Source organism: Nyctereutes procyonoides, unplaced genomic scaffold (genome assembly GCF_905146905.1).
Source record: "Nyctereutes procyonoides isolate TBG_1078 unplaced genomic scaffold, NYPRO_anot_genome, whole genome shotgun sequence".
In the NCBI taxonomy this organism is placed as follows: Eukaryota; Metazoa; Chordata; class Mammalia; order Carnivora; family Canidae; genus Nyctereutes; species Nyctereutes procyonoides.
Window position 1 is genome coordinate 5,472,317 of NW_026575141.1, and position 16,530 is coordinate 5,488,846.

The following is a 16,530-nucleotide window of genomic DNA, read 5'->3' on the forward strand; positions in this document are numbered from 1 at the left end:
TTTTCTTCTGTCACCACCTCTCCGTGAGATCTCCCCTCTTGTCTTACTTCCTCCCTCTACCTCCTCTTCATTCCGCTTTTTCTCTCCCACCTGTCCTCCGGTCCTACGTTCATTTCCTTCCTTCTCTCCATCTCTTGGCCATAGCCCTTCTGAGAGCACATCTTCTCATGCTCACCCTGCGGTGGTAACGGAGGCGAGGTGTGATGGGTGGTGGCGTGGACCTGGAGTTATATGCTGGAATAATGCTTCTTACCCAGAGCCATGCTCCCAAATGGTTTTCCAAGGAAAGGCTATGCTGTCAGCGTGAGATGATTCTGGTTTTTCCTTAGTTGTAGCTTTCTCCTCCTCCACATCCAGAGTCCCTCAGAAAGCTGAATGCTGCAGAGTGGTATTGGTGAGGGCTGCATAGATTATCCCCAGTGCAAAAGGGTGGCTCAAATAGAATTTCCTGTTAGTGTAGGAGAAAAAGGTGTCCCATGAGATATAGCTTGCCTCAAAAGCTCTGGACACATAGACACTTAAGGTAATTTTTTTATTGTCTACTATTAATAACAGGTATTCTGTAAGAGTTGGTAATTTATTATTATTATTTAACTTGAGAAAACACAAACCACTCCTACTTTCTTTAGGGATCTATCTCTGGTCAAACAGAGGCACATATTGGCACTAATGAATGGTTGCCAAATGAATATATGGATGGATGGATGAACCTTTGGAACATGCAAAGATAAGGGCTGGGCTCCAGAGAAGTATCACTTCCACCCCACTCTTTCTGTCCTAGTTCCTTCTCACTCTCTGCAATAGAAGGTTGGGGCTCCCCCAAGAGCTCTGGAAAGGAAAAGGGAGAGCCAGCATTCCACTCCCTCAAAGGAAGAGCCCAGAGGCACTCTGTGGAGTCAGCGCCCCCCATCCCCCCACCAGGGAGAAAGCAGGTCTAGCCACAACAGTGTTGTCCAGGTCTCTGTGGCTTCAGGGCCACTTGCAAGAACTCCCAGGGGCCTCTAGGGAGCTGCCACATTTAGGATTTCACTCAACTCAGCTGGAGGTAGAGAAGAACAGAGCAGGAGCAAAGAGGATTGAGGTGGCTTTGGTAGGCACCCCTTCACTCCCACCCACATCCTCCTGGAATCACCCCCAGGACTAGGACCTGAACCCAGGCCTGAGATGGGACTCCAGGCCTGTCCCAGGAAGGCAATCAGATTATTCCCATCACGATACCTATGAGTGAGGTCAGCTGTGGCCTGGTGGAGGCTGCCAGGGTGCTGAGGAGTGAAAGGGGCTGGGGCCCAGAGGGGTTCTCTCTTTCCCACTCTCCATAAGTGAATGAATCTCTCCAACTGAGGTCACGCGTGCAAGGGATGCTGTCTTCGCTGGGAGTGTCTTTCTCTAGGTCAAAAAGGGAATGCATTTGTTTGTAATTTAATTCACAGGCAGTCTCACAGGTCATAGCCAACACTTATGGGGTGCTTATTATGAGCCAGGCACCATTCCAAACAATCACATGCATGAATACTCTTTTAATCCTCACAATGAGCCCGAGAGGTCAGCCGTTTTACTAGTATTCTGAGACACAGGGAGGTTAAGTCACTTACCCATGGTCACATAATGAGGAGTCAGAGCCAGAATTCAAAGCCAGGCGGCTAGGCAATAGAGCCCATGTTTTAACTATTATATCATTTGAACAAGGCAGTGCCAGTAAAAGAAGAGAAACAACATGGCTTGGAGAGGATCACTGAGTGAATTTCCTGAGATTCAGCTAGCCGAACTGGCAATGGCCTTGAACCCGGATGGCCTTAAGCCAGAGCCCATTCTTGGTCCAGTTGGCTTCAGCTACTCAGAGGGTGGCTTGCAGCCCAACAGCTTTGGCATCACCTGGGAACACATTAGAAATGCACAGTCTTGGATCCATCCAGAACTACTGACTCAGAATGTGCATCCCCCACTGATGGGGGAGTTGAATGGTTCAGCTTCCCCTGAATGGGGAAGTTGAATGGTTCAGATTCCCCTGAATCTTTTCCAAATATAGCTCTTTCTTACTTTTCATCCAGAAGTTCCCAGAGGCTGGGGTACAGCTGTCCTTCCAAAGTCAAAGAAGAAAAGGGTGTTCTGGGATGCCTGGGTGGCTCAGTGGTTGAGCGTCTGCCTTTGGCTCAGGGCGTGATCCCGGGGTCCTGGGATGGAGTCCTGCAGTGAGCTCCCTGCAGGGGGCCTGCTTCTCCCTTTGCCTATGCCTCTGCCTCTTTATGTTTGTCTCTCATGAATAAATAAATAAAATCTTAAAAAAAAAAAAAAAGGAAAGAAAAGGGAGTTCTTTCGGTTCCAAGGAAAGTGAAGGGTTCTGAGGACATACTGGGATAATTCGTTCAATCAGCCTCAGGACAGTTTGGGAGTGGTGGTAGTTTCCATGACACCACATGTCTTGTGACTCTGAAAATCAAGCTGTTCTCCCAAATCCTAGAAATAAGCTTGACATATTCTCTTTGTCTTCTTCAGCATAATTTCATGGGATATGTTTTGAGTATGTGTGTGATTGAATGTATGTGTGAAAACATTAATGAATCATCATTGTATTTAGTGGTCACATGACATGAGAAAGCACTCCTAGGTTTGGAAAAATGTGGGCCAGCTCTACTTACCATTTAGAACAGGGGCTAAATGAACTGGCAGCCTCCAGGCTGAATTTGGCCTGCAGATACGTTTTGTTTGCCCACTAAGTGTCAGCCTAGACTGTGTTTTAGTTTTTATGGGGCAGGGGGGTATGTCACATAAAAATCCAGATTTTTGCCTTTGTTGAAAAATCAGAGTATCTGGCAGCATCAGGCCTGTGTTCCAGCATGGTGACAATTGAAGTCTTCATGGAAACTTTCCATTTTCTTGTTGTGACCGTCCCCACCACTTCCTACTGCCTTTTCAGTGCTGCAACCAAGTGTCAGCCCAGCTATTTTTTAACTTACAATGGAGATGAAAGAAAGGTCAACCTTTCTTATATGATGTCTAGGCTCTCTATCTGTTTATACCACTTGCGAATGTTTGAGTTGTAATCCGTGGTTTGGACGAAAGTTGGCAGAGCTTCTCCAGGATCTACACATTCCCCTAAATTCCTAAATATAACATGATATTCTCATTGCCTTCTGAACCAATAATTTATCAGTAGTGTGATGCACGGATGTTTATTGAATTCCCATTGTGCTCCTAGCCCTGTGCTTGCCACTGCTGATAATTCAGAGGCATGAAAAGAATGAATATTGGTTGAAGACATAAGACTTAAGCCCATGAAACAATTAGGGAATAATTTAAAAGAAGTTATGACCAAGGAAAGATTCATCTAGAAGGATGGGTAGGATTTAGGGTGGAGCATCAAGGGGAAGGGAGCAGATGGGATGAATAAGGCATGGGGAAGAAGAGCTAAGGTTGACCAGAGCAGTTTAGGCCTGCAGAAGAGGAGGCACAGGGCTTCTGCTTGAGGGTGAGATGGTAAGAGGGTCATGCATGCCGAAATGAGTAGATTTGGGGTAAACTAGAACCTGTCAATAAATGGGGAACTGGCTGCTGTGTCCAGAATATGTCATGCTCCCTCATACAGATCCCCTCTGCCTCCTGTGTTTCGGCCAGCCTTGCCTGTGCTCCCCCTCTATGACTTGACTCAGATGCCCGGCCTTCCCCAACAGCCTCCTGGGAGTGGGGATGGGCCTCTGTCTTTGTGCTCCTGAGGCATCCCAGGCACGAATTTTGAATGTTGCCTAGAAAGAGAGGTTTTGTGATTTTAGGATCTACCCATCTGACTCCACCAAATTATAAACCCTTTCAAAGGGTTCATACAATGTCTTTCTTTCATTGTGACTCCAAAGCCTTCAACCGTGTTGGACACTTACCAAGGGCTCACTGCATGTTTTTGAATGAGTAAATGAAGAATGAACTAGTGGAAGAGTATTGGAGCAGGCCGGGCATGCGGCAGTAAGGTGGACTAGGGTAGAATCTGTGGGAGTAGAACTGAGGAAAAATATAAGAAATATTTCAAAGAAAGAAATTGGTAAGATATTTGCTGCCAAATTGACTATGGTGGCCAAAGAGCCTAGAGGCCTGGAAACCAAGGCCTGGAAAGACAACAGAGATCCAGGAAAGCTGGGCTGGGGAGCTGGAGGGGGACATATTCCTACACTGTGGTGCAGAAAGTTCTCCGAGAAACGGGTGCCCTGTGCCCTCTATTACCTGAGCTGTCCCATTTGGTCTGTGTCTTTTTGCTGCTCCTGGAGCTCCAGCCATTTCAGGATCAAGGAAACGAAGGTCGAAAGGAAAAGAACAGAGCATGAAACTCTCATTTCAAGTCTTGTTTCTAGTTATATTTTTCTCAATGCAAACACTTTAGAGGCAGATATAAATATGAAAAAGGCCAGCTGTGGCTATACTGGGTGGGTGTGACACATATTAAAGTACCAGAAGAAAAAAATAGGGAAGGGGGAAGGGAGGTGGGGAGAGCAGAGCCCATGCTGCTGTTTTTGCTGAGGAGGAGTGGGTGTGACTCCATCTGTTTGGTCCTTTGTCTCAGCCTTTTATTTTATTTGCTGTAAGTTGCTTGTTGTTGCTAATGTGCAAAAAAATGGATATAACTGCAACCAGAACCAGACTAGAACCTGCCTGAATGAAGAGAAACACCATCACTCAGGGCTTCGTTCTGGGAAATTAAAGAGAAGAAACCAAAGTCCATACAAAGCAATTACTGAGATAACAGTGAAGCAGAAATTCACTTCCTCCGATTTCTCACAACCCTCTGATCCATTTGGGACATGACAGCCCAGACTCGGTGGCCCTAGATTGCTGACTGGTCTCTCCATTCTCCATGCCTATACTCCCTTTCTCTTCAAATCAACTGTCACTGCAACAGAGGGGGTGGGGTGGGGTGGGAGGGGCGTGGGGGTGGCACGGGACCTTTCCAAAAAGTAGATTGGATCGTGTCACTTCTCAGTTTAAAATGAGGCTAAGGCTCCTGCGACACTAAAGTCTGAATTCATTCCCATGGCTCCCTGGACCCTGGCACAGCCCTCGGCCCCTGCCCACTTCAACTTCTGTCCATTTGTCCATCACCATCACTTCCCCATTGGCCTTCCCTCCTTCTTTCTAAAGTCACCAAATCTTTTCCTCAGGATGCGGTCTCATCTGGTCCCTCAACCTGTACAGCCTTCTCTACCCTTCATCTATTTAGTGGCTATTTTCCCTTCTGGTCTTAGCCTCCTCTGACCTTCCAGAAATATTATAAACTGTCTGTGCCAGATATTGCCAACGGGTCCCCAACATCCCTTCTTCCCTCTTTCCTTGGGAACAGAGGTCTAATTTTGTGTTGGGCCCATGGCCATGCACAATGATGAGTGTATTTCCCAGCTCCCTTGTAGCTGGGTGTGGCCATGTGACTGAATTTTGGCCATTGACATAAACAGAAGTTATCCTTCAAACAGTAATAATATTTTTTAAAAAAATCCATGATTTAACATTTTGAGACAGTCAAGAAGTTGCTTCACTATATCTTGCTCTATTAGAGTCCAGGGGTCTCCAGCTCCGCAATGTGACATCTTACCTAGAAATTTCTTAACTACAGATCTCTGTGAGTAAGGTTCTGATATACAGAGTGACAATCTCCAGTATAAATTCTCAGGCAGTGGGCAACTGAGTCTTTTTCTTGTGTTAATACTTTTCTACTTCCAGCCCACGTTTGAGTTAATAAGATAAGTTAATACTTATTGAGGCTTTCCTTATGTCTGCCTCTAAATCTGCTGAGAAGCATGCCAAGTAGTGATATGTATGAGGTCATTTACTCTTACAATATCTGGGTGAGGTTGGCATTACCATAATTTCCATTTTGCCCATCTGAAAATGTAGGACTAGAAAAAAATGAAGCAATGTGCCTTAGGGCTCATAGAGCAGTGACCAGGACTGTGTGAGCTCTTAACCACTCTAAGAGACGACCCCCTCCAACTCTACTTTTTGTCTTTCTTTTCTTTCTTTCCTTTCTTTCTTCTTTCTTTTCTTTCTTTCCTTTCTTTCTTTCCTTTCTTTCTTTTCTTCTTTCTTTTCTTTCTTTCTTTTCTTTCTTTCTTTCTTTCTTTTTTGTTTTTTCTTTGCATTTCTGGTCCCTGTTGTGTTCTCAATGCCTGTCTCATACTGTCTGACTTAAGACTCAACCCTAGGTCACCTACACATCTAGGGACATTTCCTCAGGCATGGAGAAAATGGGACTGTACAATGGAGCTTTCCAGAACATGTTACACGTTTAGAAAGCAACCACAGAAGCTCCGTAAAGTCCAAGCAGAGGCCAGGCGAGTAGGTAAATGAACTCAATCAGTAGACAATATTTTAGTTGTTTCTCTGTAAGGACTAGGAACTGGACTAGAAATTAGGTTTTACTTTCCCACCTGTGCCACTAATTTATTCTTATTATTGAAGAGTTACTTTTTATTTTTTATTACATTCCTCCTCTGGAGTCAAGTCTACATGCTTGCTGTGTGGAGGAGAATAAGGCAAAGAGAATGAGGGAAAAGTTTACTCTGAATCAAAGAAAAAAAAAAAAAACGTGGATACTGAGTGTCAGCATTTCATGCTCCTCCCTCTGCTCCTTTTACAAGTGACTAGGTTTCTGGATTGTATGGCCCAGACCATCTGGGCTGCAGAAGGGACGGCAGGCTGGCCTGATTTAAGGCATGTATGTACCTGAACTCATCGTGCTGGTGCAAGTCGGCAAAAATCTGAGAGAGTGCCTCACTCTCCCCCTTGGCCATCAGCTGCATGAGGCTCTCACTGGGCTGGGAGGCTTGGGGTTTCTTCTGTACTAACTAGATGGAGAGAAAAAGCAAAGCCAGGTGGTTAAGGACTCAGGGTCTCTGCATTTTCCTAATCATGGTCCCGACCTGAAAGTGCTGGAACTTGGAACTATTCCTCTGGGCTGCCATGTCAGCTGCTCAGAGAGGCCATTCTGGGGCCATTTCTGTTTGTTTATATCTCCTGTATTGTTACAAATATCCTTTGGTGCCTCAAGGTGTCATTGAAAACTTTAGACATAATTTAGTAGATAATCTATTCTTATTAACATACCTTCATACTTTCCTGAGTAGTCTATTCATAAAACTTTAATAAGGTTTTTGCTACTTGGTTTTATATTTAAATGTAAGGGGATCAAATATCTATTGTAGGAACTTAATGGATGCTTAAAAAAGTAATTTCTCTAAGAAAATCCTACATTGAGCTGCTTTTTACACCTGGGTAAAATTGCTTTCTTTCCTGTTGCCTGTGATACCCCCATAAGTACTCCAGCTGCTAATTCATTCATTTGATCATTCATTCAATATTTATTGAATGTCAACTATGTGCCAGGCACTAGGGATGTAGCAGCTAAGAAGACAGGGAAAACCCACTGCCTTTATGGAGTTTACATTGCAGCTCAAATTGGTCTTAGGGCTTGGGGCAAAAGTGCCCAGGTGGTTCTATTGGTAAATTCTACCAAATATTTAAAGAAATGGTAATACCAATTCTTCAAAAATTCAGAAAACAGAGGAGAGAACACTTCCCAAATCAGTCAATGAGGCTAATACTACTCTGAGACCAAAGCGAGGGTATCACAAAGATTTCTCAGGAAAACTACAGACTAATATCACTGATGAACATAGAAGCAAAAAATCCTTAACAAAATGCTAACACACTGAACCCAGCAACATATAGAAAGAAAGAATCACATATACCATGACCAGGTGGAATTTTTACTGCAGAAACACAAGGTTGTTTTAACATCTAAAACTCAATTAATGCAAGACACTATATTAATAAAGGACAAACCACATGATCATCTAAATAGGTGCAGAAAAAAATATTTGACATAATCCAATACCCAGTCATGATAAAAACTCTGAATAAACAAAGAATAGAAGGCAACATCCTCAACCTGATAAAGGACATCTACAAAAATCTCTCGGTTACATCATATTTAATGAAAGACTGAATGTATTTTTCCTAAGATTGGAAACAAGGTGAGGATATCTGCTTTTGCCACTTCTAATAAATATAGTATGGTGCTAAAGGTTCTGGTTAAGGCAATAGACAATAAACAAACAAAGAGATCCTGACTGGAAATGAAGTAAAATTGTCTTTATTTGCAGATGATATTTACATACATATATATGTAGAAAATCCCAAGGAATTTGCAAGAACTACTGTAATGAACAGGGTTATATACAAAAATCAATTGTGTATCTATATACCATCAATGAGTGATGCAAACATGAAGTTAAGAAAACATAATTCAGTTCACAATAGTATCGACAATAATAAAATACTTAGGAATAAGCTTAATAAAAGAAATTCAGAACATGTTTACTGAAATGTACAAAAATATTATTAAGATAAATGAAAGATCAAAATAGATGGAAAGATAATCTCATTTTCATGTACTGGAAGACTCAGTACTGTTAGGATGGCAATTCTCTCCAAATTAATGTGTGAATTCAACAGATTCTTGTCAAAATTCCAGCAGGCTATTTTGTAGAAATTGACAAGCTGATTCTGAAATTGGTATGGAAATGCAAAGGATCTAGAATAGTCAAAATAATTTGAAAAAGGATCAAACTGGAAAATGCACATCACCCAATTTCAAAACATAGTATAAGACTATACTAATCAAGACAATGTGATATTGGCACAAGAATAAGCAAGAGATCAATGGAACTCTCGATTGAGAATCCAGAGATAAATCCTTAATTTATGGTCAATTTAGTTTTGACAAAGATGCCGGGACAATTTATTGGAGAAAGAATAGTCTTTTCAACAAATGGAAAATCCTTTATTATATATAGGACAATTGTATATCCACATGTAAAAAAAAAGTACTTAAACTCTTACTTCCCATCATATACAAGTAGTAACTCAAAATAGATTATAGACCTAAATATAAGAGCTAAATCTATAAAACTTCTATAAGAAAACATAGGATAAAATCTTTGTGACTTCCAGTTGAACAAAAGTCTTAGCTACAACCCCAAAAGCCTGATCCAAAGAAGAAAAGAAAAAAATCGATAAAGTGAACTTCATCAAACTTAAAAACTTGCTACCCAAAAACACCATTAAGAAAATGAAAAGGAAACTTACAGACTGGTAGAAAATATTTGCAAAACATATATCTGATAAAGGATGTGTATCTAGAATATACAAAGAACTTTCACAATTCAATAAAAAGACAAAACTCAATTTATTTTTTTTGAAACTCAATTTAAAAGTAGGCAAAGAGTTGAATAGATATTTCACCAAAGAAGATATATAAGTGACTAGTAAGCCCATGAAAACTTTCTCAACATCATTAGATATTCAGGAAACAAAAATTAAATCCACTATGCATCCATTAGAATGGCTTTACTAAAAACCATAAATAATACCAGTGTTGGTAAGGATATGGAGAAAGTGAAACCCTCATGTACTGCTGACAGGAATGTAAAATGGTGTAGCCACTTTGGAAAATGCTTTGTCAGTTTCTTTAAAAGTTAAATCTAGGAGTGCCTAGAAGCACCTGCCTTCAGCTCCGGTCATGATCCCAGAGTCTTGGGATTGAGTCCCGTGTCAGGCTCCCTGCTAAGCAGGAAGTCTGCTTCTCCCTCTCTCTCTCTCTGCCCTTCCCCTCTGCCCATGCTCCCTTTCTCCCTCTCACTCTCTCAAAATAAATAAAATCCTTAAAAGTTAAATCTAAACTTACTCTATGACCCAGCTATTGCATTTTTTGGAGTCTACCCAAGACAAATGAAACATATGTCTGCACAAAAACTTGTACACAAATGTTCATACCAGCATTATTCATAATAGTCAAAAACTGGAAACAATCCAAATGTTCACCAATGGACAAACAAAATGTGGTATATCTATACAATGGAATGCTATTCAGTAATTTTCAAAAAAGATTTTATTTATTTATTCATGAGAGACACAGCAAGAGAGAGAGGCAGAGAGAGAAGCAGGCTCCCTGCAGGCAGCCTGGTGTGAGACTCAATCCCAGGACGCCGGGATCATGACCTGAGCCACCCAGGCACCCCTGTCACTCAGCAATATGGAGAGTTTGTGACTCTGCCACGGAGTTGACCTCATGCTACAATATGGGTGAGCCTGAAAAACATTATGCTAACTGAAAGAAGCCAGGCACAGAAGGCTATATATTGTAGGATTTAATTTATATGAAATGTCTAAGAAATATGAATTTATAGAGACTGAACATATATCAATGGCTGCCAAGGGCAGAGAAATAGGAACAATTGAATGACTGCAAATGGGCACAGGGGAATTTGTAGGGTGACAGAAGTGTTCTAAAACTGGTTTGTGGTGATGGTTGGACAATTCTCCGTGGTTACTGAGAATGTTGAACTGTGCTCTTCAAAGGGTTGGGTTTTATGGTTGTAAATTATACCTCAATAAAGCTGATTAGCAAAGGCCTAAGGCAGGGATCACCTTCCCAGGTTGCTCGCATACCAGCTCACCTAAACTCCATAGTTCAGCTCTGGACTTTACTGGAGGTGGCAATGGTGCCCACTTACGTTAGAGTCTCCCGAGGGGCTGCAGCTCTTCTTGGGTACCAGACAGTGAGTGACAAGAATCCTAGGGTCTTTGGTGGTGATAGACAGGCCCTTATGCAGAATTTGAACCAGTCGGATCCAGAAGTGGAAGACAGTTTCAGGATGGTCAGGGTGGAGCCTGAGATAGTAGATCTTCTCAGTGACTGTCCTCAACCGCAGGATGCGCTGAAGCTGGTCGTAGACTTGGAGCTCCACAAACTTCAATGGGAGAATCCTGGAGCCACAAGGGAGGACACAAGGCGGCAACCCTATCGCTTCTGATTTAACCCTGTCTTTGTTAAAATGAGAAAGGTCTTCTACAGGGCTGAGGCTTTTGGAGTAGGAGAGAGAATGCTTAGCACAGTGATACTCAAACTTTGGGGAGACCAGATTCACCTGGGGGCACCTGGGTGGGTCAGTCAGTTAAGCATCTGCCTTCAGCTCAGGTGATCATCTCAGGGTCCTGGGCTCAAGCCCAACATTGGCCTCCCTTCTCAGCGGGGAGTCTGCTTCTCCCTCTCCCTCTACTCCCTGCTCTCTCTCTCTCACTCTATATTAAATAAATAAAAATCTTTTTAAAAACCCTATTAAAATAAATACATAAATAAAGTGCAGACACCTGAAGATATCCCCTACAACTCAGATTCAGTAGGTCTGGGGGCTTGCCCTGACATCTGCCATGATTCTCATGTTGGTGCTCCCTGGGATCCTGTTTGAGAGAGGTAGCCCTAGAGTAAGGTGCCTGGGGTCAATTTTCTTCTTGATAGCATAAAGGGAACTGCCCTTCCCAGCCACAGAGTGGCATTGTCCAGCCTGTCCATTTGTTGACCCTAATGCTTTACTCTTTGAAAAGAGGCTAAAGTTCAAGAATTTGAGCTGTACTTCCCAGCCAACATGGAGAAATGAAGCGTTTCCCTGGATTTCTGGGACTCTCTAGAGATTCTTGAGATATCCTACAGATTACTTGAAGAAGCTCAAATATCCAAAAGAACCCTTTCATCCCAGAGAGGTCTGATGTCATTGTATGTCACAGTTCTGAGATGCAGTTCCACTCATTCTACCAGTAGGAAAACTGAGATGAGGCAAATAACTTGAGACTAAAAACTTTTTGGAGTCATTGGGATACCAGAGACTAGAACCTATGTCTCCCACCAGTGCTCCATTTGCCAGACCTCATTGCTTCCTTGCCCCTCGGCCCAAGTCGGAGAGATGTTCTATGTTCAATGGGGTGAGTGCAGCAAGAAGGGGCGTGTTGACTAGCTTCACACTGTGGACCACATAACTCTTCCCTTGGCCCTTCCCCACCCTGGCCTTGATGCTTCTGGTGCACCTTGTCTTGGGCTACTGTTGTCTAAAAAAATAATGTCTCTGCCAGTGACTTCTCTGCTTCTCACTACTTGGAGTTTAGTCACAAAGCAGCCTCTGCTTTGGGTCCACCCTTCATGCTACTCGTCCTCTGTTCCCATCTGCAATACTTACCTCTTCAGCTTGATGTTTGGGGCTGTAGATGGTCTGTTCCATGTCTGGCTCTGTCCCTGGTGCCATTTGACACTAGCCATGAGGAGGATATTGGGAAGGGGCAGGCAGGGCACAGAGGAGGTTACCCCAAGGGCCATGGTGTTGGAGGCTTTGTAGATGTCTATCCAGCTCCTGCCCTTTCTGACCTGCAAAGCAGCCCCACGGACACAGCCTGAGCATTTGGCAGAAGCAGCAGTGTATTCTAGCAGAGGGTTTCTCAACCTCAGGCCTATTCACCTTTGGGGCTGGGTAATTCTTTGTTTGAGGGAGGGAGCTCTCCCATGCATTGCCCAATTGTTAGCAGCAGCCTCGGTCTCTACCCACAAGACACTAGTAGCAATCCCTTCCCCCGCAGAGTTGTGGCCATCAAAAATATCTCCATTTGAGAAAAAAAAAAAAAAAATATATATATATATATATATATCCATCTGGGATTGCCAAATGCCCCCTGGCGGCGGTGGGCAAAATCAACGCTTGTTGAGAAGCACTGTTGAAACCTGTATTGGTTAAATACCTGTAACGTATTTATACTACCTCCTCTTAACAATTCCTCTCAAGAACCATAACCCAGGAGTTCCCTGACCTGTGTCACATTCCTGTGGCTCCTCCCCACACTGTTTCCTGGCTTTTCTTGGAAAAACTTGTCCTTAAGGTCATTCTTTGAGGGGCCCAATTATCTCCTGCACTTTCGCTGCACTGTAAGATCCCTTGCAACTCCCAAGGTCTGTTTATTTGGGGTTCCCCCAACCCCAGCCCCAGGAAAAGAAGTGCAGGCAAGGAAACAAAGATACGCTAAGGGGCCCAGGGTGGCACAGGTGGTTAAGTGGCTGACTCTTGATATGTCGGCTCAGGTCGTGATCTCAGGGTCCTAGAATTGAGCCCGGGGATGGGCTCATGCTCAGCAGGGAGTCTGCTTGACATTCTGTCTCCCTCTCTCTCTGCCCCTCCCTCTGTGCTGTCCCTGTGTGCGAGCATGCTCTCTCTCTCTAATAAATAAATATTTTTTATTAAAAAATCTTTTTTATTGCATCATTAAAAAATGCAAGAAGTGCCCATTGTACTTAGGCCTTTGCCTCCCATGTTTGCCTGTAACAACCAGGCCCAACTCCTTTTATAATAGAAGAAACTGGGATTTGGGGCACTCAGGTCACTTGCACAATGACACCTCCTGATAAGAAAGCAGAGACTCTTGAGCCTGGGGCCCTTTTGGTACCCAGCTCCTCTTTTACCAATCAGCATTTCTGTTACAAGCCCTCAAAGGGCAACCCATTTCACTGCCTCTTTGTTCATCTCTTTGGGCTGACAGCCTGGAGGAGGAAACAAATTGAGGGATTCAGAGACCAAATCTACTGAGAGCAGAAAACCCCTGACCTCTGTCCCCATGATGACAAATGCCTGCAGAAGAAGCCCTGTCTGAGGCTCTGCAAAGTCAGGGTCAGATGCATTTCAGGCCCACTGACTCCTCCTTGCCTCAGTTCTCACTCCACTCCAGTCCCAGGGGCAGATGCTCCCAGTCACATCTTGGGAACAGGGTTAGGAGAATCAAGGAATGCCATTCTGAGCCACCCAAGTGTACCTGGACAAAGTTGCTTTCAAATACCACTGAGTCAGGAAATAGGTTGAATTCTGGAGAATGAAGCATCTGGCAGAGCAGTCCCTCCTCTACACCCAGGCCCACTCCAGGGTTTGGCTCCCCATCCACAGGCAAGAGGCCCCTGACTTCTTCCCAGGCATTTAGGGGAGGGAAGGTTGGAAAAGATCTTGTGACTTTTACTGTCTTCTTTGATTTCCACCGAGTCTTTCTCTGTGGAACCGACGACAACATTTCTGCACATGCTCAGGGGCCTGCTGCAAGTTTGTCCTGGTATCTCTCTCTTCCCTCGTGGCCTTGGGCAGCTGGCCAAGGCCTGGGACCGCCAATCAGCTCACAATGATGAATGGATGACATCATGAAAAAAGCAGGGCAGGCCTGCAGGAAAGGGAAATGCAGAGGAGCCTCCCTTTTCCTCCAGAGTGCTTTTAGGGCTTGTTTATGCCCTGATGGTCCCCAGGCCCTGTCAGAACTCCGGGACTCGGTGCCCCCAGAGCTTGCTGAGAAAGTGGTGAGCCAGGCAGAAAACAAGGAAGGAAGGTTTCTGGGAGGCGATCTTCCTCCCTGCCTTTCAACCTTCCCTTACTTTTAGTGCAACCTACCTCAAACAGTTTGAAGGGCTGTTCTCTATTTAAAACCCAGCCCTACTGAGACTTGCATGATATGGGAACACGCGTGACCTGGTTTATCTGCAGGACGCTTTTCTGTTTTGGAAGAAATTGCTGGGCCCTGCTCCGTGCTCTGTGCTCTGCTATGCCTGGGTGGTTACTCCTGCAGGCCTATTTCCCTTAGCAGGTCAAACTGAAGGAGGAGTACAAGTAATTAGTTTCTTACCCAGAGGCTGGCTTTTGAGGGTGCCAGCTGAGAGGAATAGAACTGGGATGGGCAGTTCTGCTACATCAACAAGATATTCTCCCTCTCAGAGAGTGACAGCATTCCTCATTCTGGAGTCAGAAGAAGCAAGACCCCAAATCCTGCTGTGGCTAGGTCAGGGGCAAAGAACAAAGCAGGCTGACCACCGCTCAAGTCCCCTTTTTGGGGAAATTGTAATTCTAATTTGAACAAAATTCTGGAATTTACCAAATGATGTATTATCCATCAAAATCAAATGTGATCTCTTTGGAAAAGTGAGTTGACAACTCATATATGCAATGTACAAGCATGAAGATATATTTTTGTATTTCATTATCAAGTCAGAGAGGCAGCTGAAAGGTCACAAGACTCTTCTGATCCGATTCCATCTGCTCCTCACCTGGTTACTTCTAGTTTGCCCCTGGTCAAGTACCTGAAACTGCTTCCTGGTTGGCAAAGCAACTTCTGCATTCCTGTTCCTCATTTTCTTCTGTTTATCATGTGGGACAAATGTCTTCCATGGAATACTCTCTAAGGCTAGGGTCAAGAGACCACATTCTCAGATTTACATTTCTCTAGAAACAACACACAGTACAAACAAGATGGCAGTTAACACGCTGGTATAAGTTAAGCTTGTCTACCACAGTCAAACTTATTGGTCTGGGAATATGGTTTGGATGTATTTGGCCACTGAGATATCCAAAGGTCTCCTTTAGTGGGGAAGATGACTTTTTCTGTTTTCTGTACTCTCCTGCTGTTCAGCCCACTTCTGTGGTATGTGAAAGAGGCTTTAGTGCCTGGTTTAGAAAGCTAATTGTGAGGAAGTGAGCTTTCAGCTCTAAGCAAAATGCCAAGCAATAATCAAATGTCTTCAAGATGCCTACCCTTCCTACTTGCCCCCAATCAAACCTCAAAAACTAGCACACTTAATATTTTTTAAAACCACTTGATGGATACTTGCCTTTCTCAATATCCATTCTCTCCATTTCTTTATTAATGGAATGCCTGATTTTTAGTTGGGCACAAGTTTCTGGAATCAAAATTACATTTCCTGGCCTCCCTTACAGCTAGATAAGGCCATGTGACAGAGATGTAAGCCCAACGTGCAAAGTGCTGAGGAAACATTGTGGGAAGGGGCATACTTTTTTCACTCCTTATTTTTTTCCTTCTGACTGGAATAGAGACTTGACAGTTGGAGCCTGAGCAGTCCCATTGGGCCATGAAGTGGCATTCTACGGGTGGTAGCATAGCAAGATAAAAGGGCTCCAGCTCCTTGATGATCATAAAACTGTCATACTAGTCCTACGTGGACTATGTACATACAGACTTCCTGTATGTATGAAAGAAATAAATTTGAGTTTTCTGTTATATTGAATCAGACTTAAAACTTGCTAATACAACTATATAAAACTGTCTATTCTTCCAGACTGATTTTACAGGATATAATGAGGCTATTTACCAATAATTCTAAGCAATGAAGAAAATAAGGTTAATTTATAGGTAGTTAGGACCTTAAGACTGACAAACTTGTGACTTCTGGGGAGGAAAGTTGTGTAAATATATGTCCCCATAATATGAGAAACTCGTTGCAACTTTTATCATTCTGTGCATGCAGAGATGTTGATGCTGCTACAATTATTGCTTTGGGCACATTTGGCAATCACTCCAGTGATGGTCTGTGGTTTGAGGCTAAAATCACTCAGTACAGTGTCAAATATCATTTCAAAGCTTGCTCAGGAATGGCCAAGTATCTGATTGTCAGTTGGGGCTGGACCTGGGTCCTGTGGAGCTTAAAGTTTATACAACTTTGGAGATACTTAAAAATACTGGAGGGATGGGGCAATAGGAAGTTATTGTTTGATGGGTACAGTTTTAGTTCAGGAAGATGACAAAGTTCTGAAGATGGACGTTGGTGATGGCTGCACAGCAATGTGAGTGTACATTATTCCACTAAACTGTACACTTAAAATGGTAAATTTTATGTATATTTTACTACAGTAA

At 43.4% G+C, this 16,530-nt stretch overlaps 1 protein-coding gene across 1 annotated transcript; it reads right to left on the bottom strand.

Moving 5' to 3' along the window:
• Positions 1-1,001: 1,001 nt before the first annotated feature.
• GARIN1B (golgi associated RAB2 interactor 1B) lies at positions 1,002-13,911 on the bottom strand. Its single transcript, XM_055307358.1, has 7 exons — positions 13,663-13,911; positions 12,048-12,232; positions 10,551-10,803; positions 6,700-6,821; positions 4,210-4,247; positions 1,219-1,386; positions 1,002-1,039 (listed from the first exon to the last, which is right to left on the bottom strand). Exons 1-7 carry the CDS (start codon positions 13,909-13,911, stop codon positions 1,002-1,004), a joined length of 1,053 nt encoding a protein of 350 aa, XP_055163333.1.
• Between the last annotated feature and the right edge of the window lie 2,619 nt (positions 13,912-16,530).

Coding starts and splice junctions, on each gene's coding strand:
- GARIN1B (XM_055307358.1), bottom strand. CDS start 13,911: ATGTTGTCGTCGGTTCCACAGAGAAAGACTCGGTGGAAATCAAAGAAG. Junction 6,822..10,550: donor GCCCCTCGGGAGACTCTAAC/GTAAGTGGGCAC, acceptor CTCTCCATCTAG/TTAGTACAGAAGAAACCCCA. Junction 4,248..6,699: donor CACCAGCACGATGAGTTCAG/GTACATACATGC, acceptor CTGGAGCTCCAG/GAGCAGCAAAAAGACACAGA.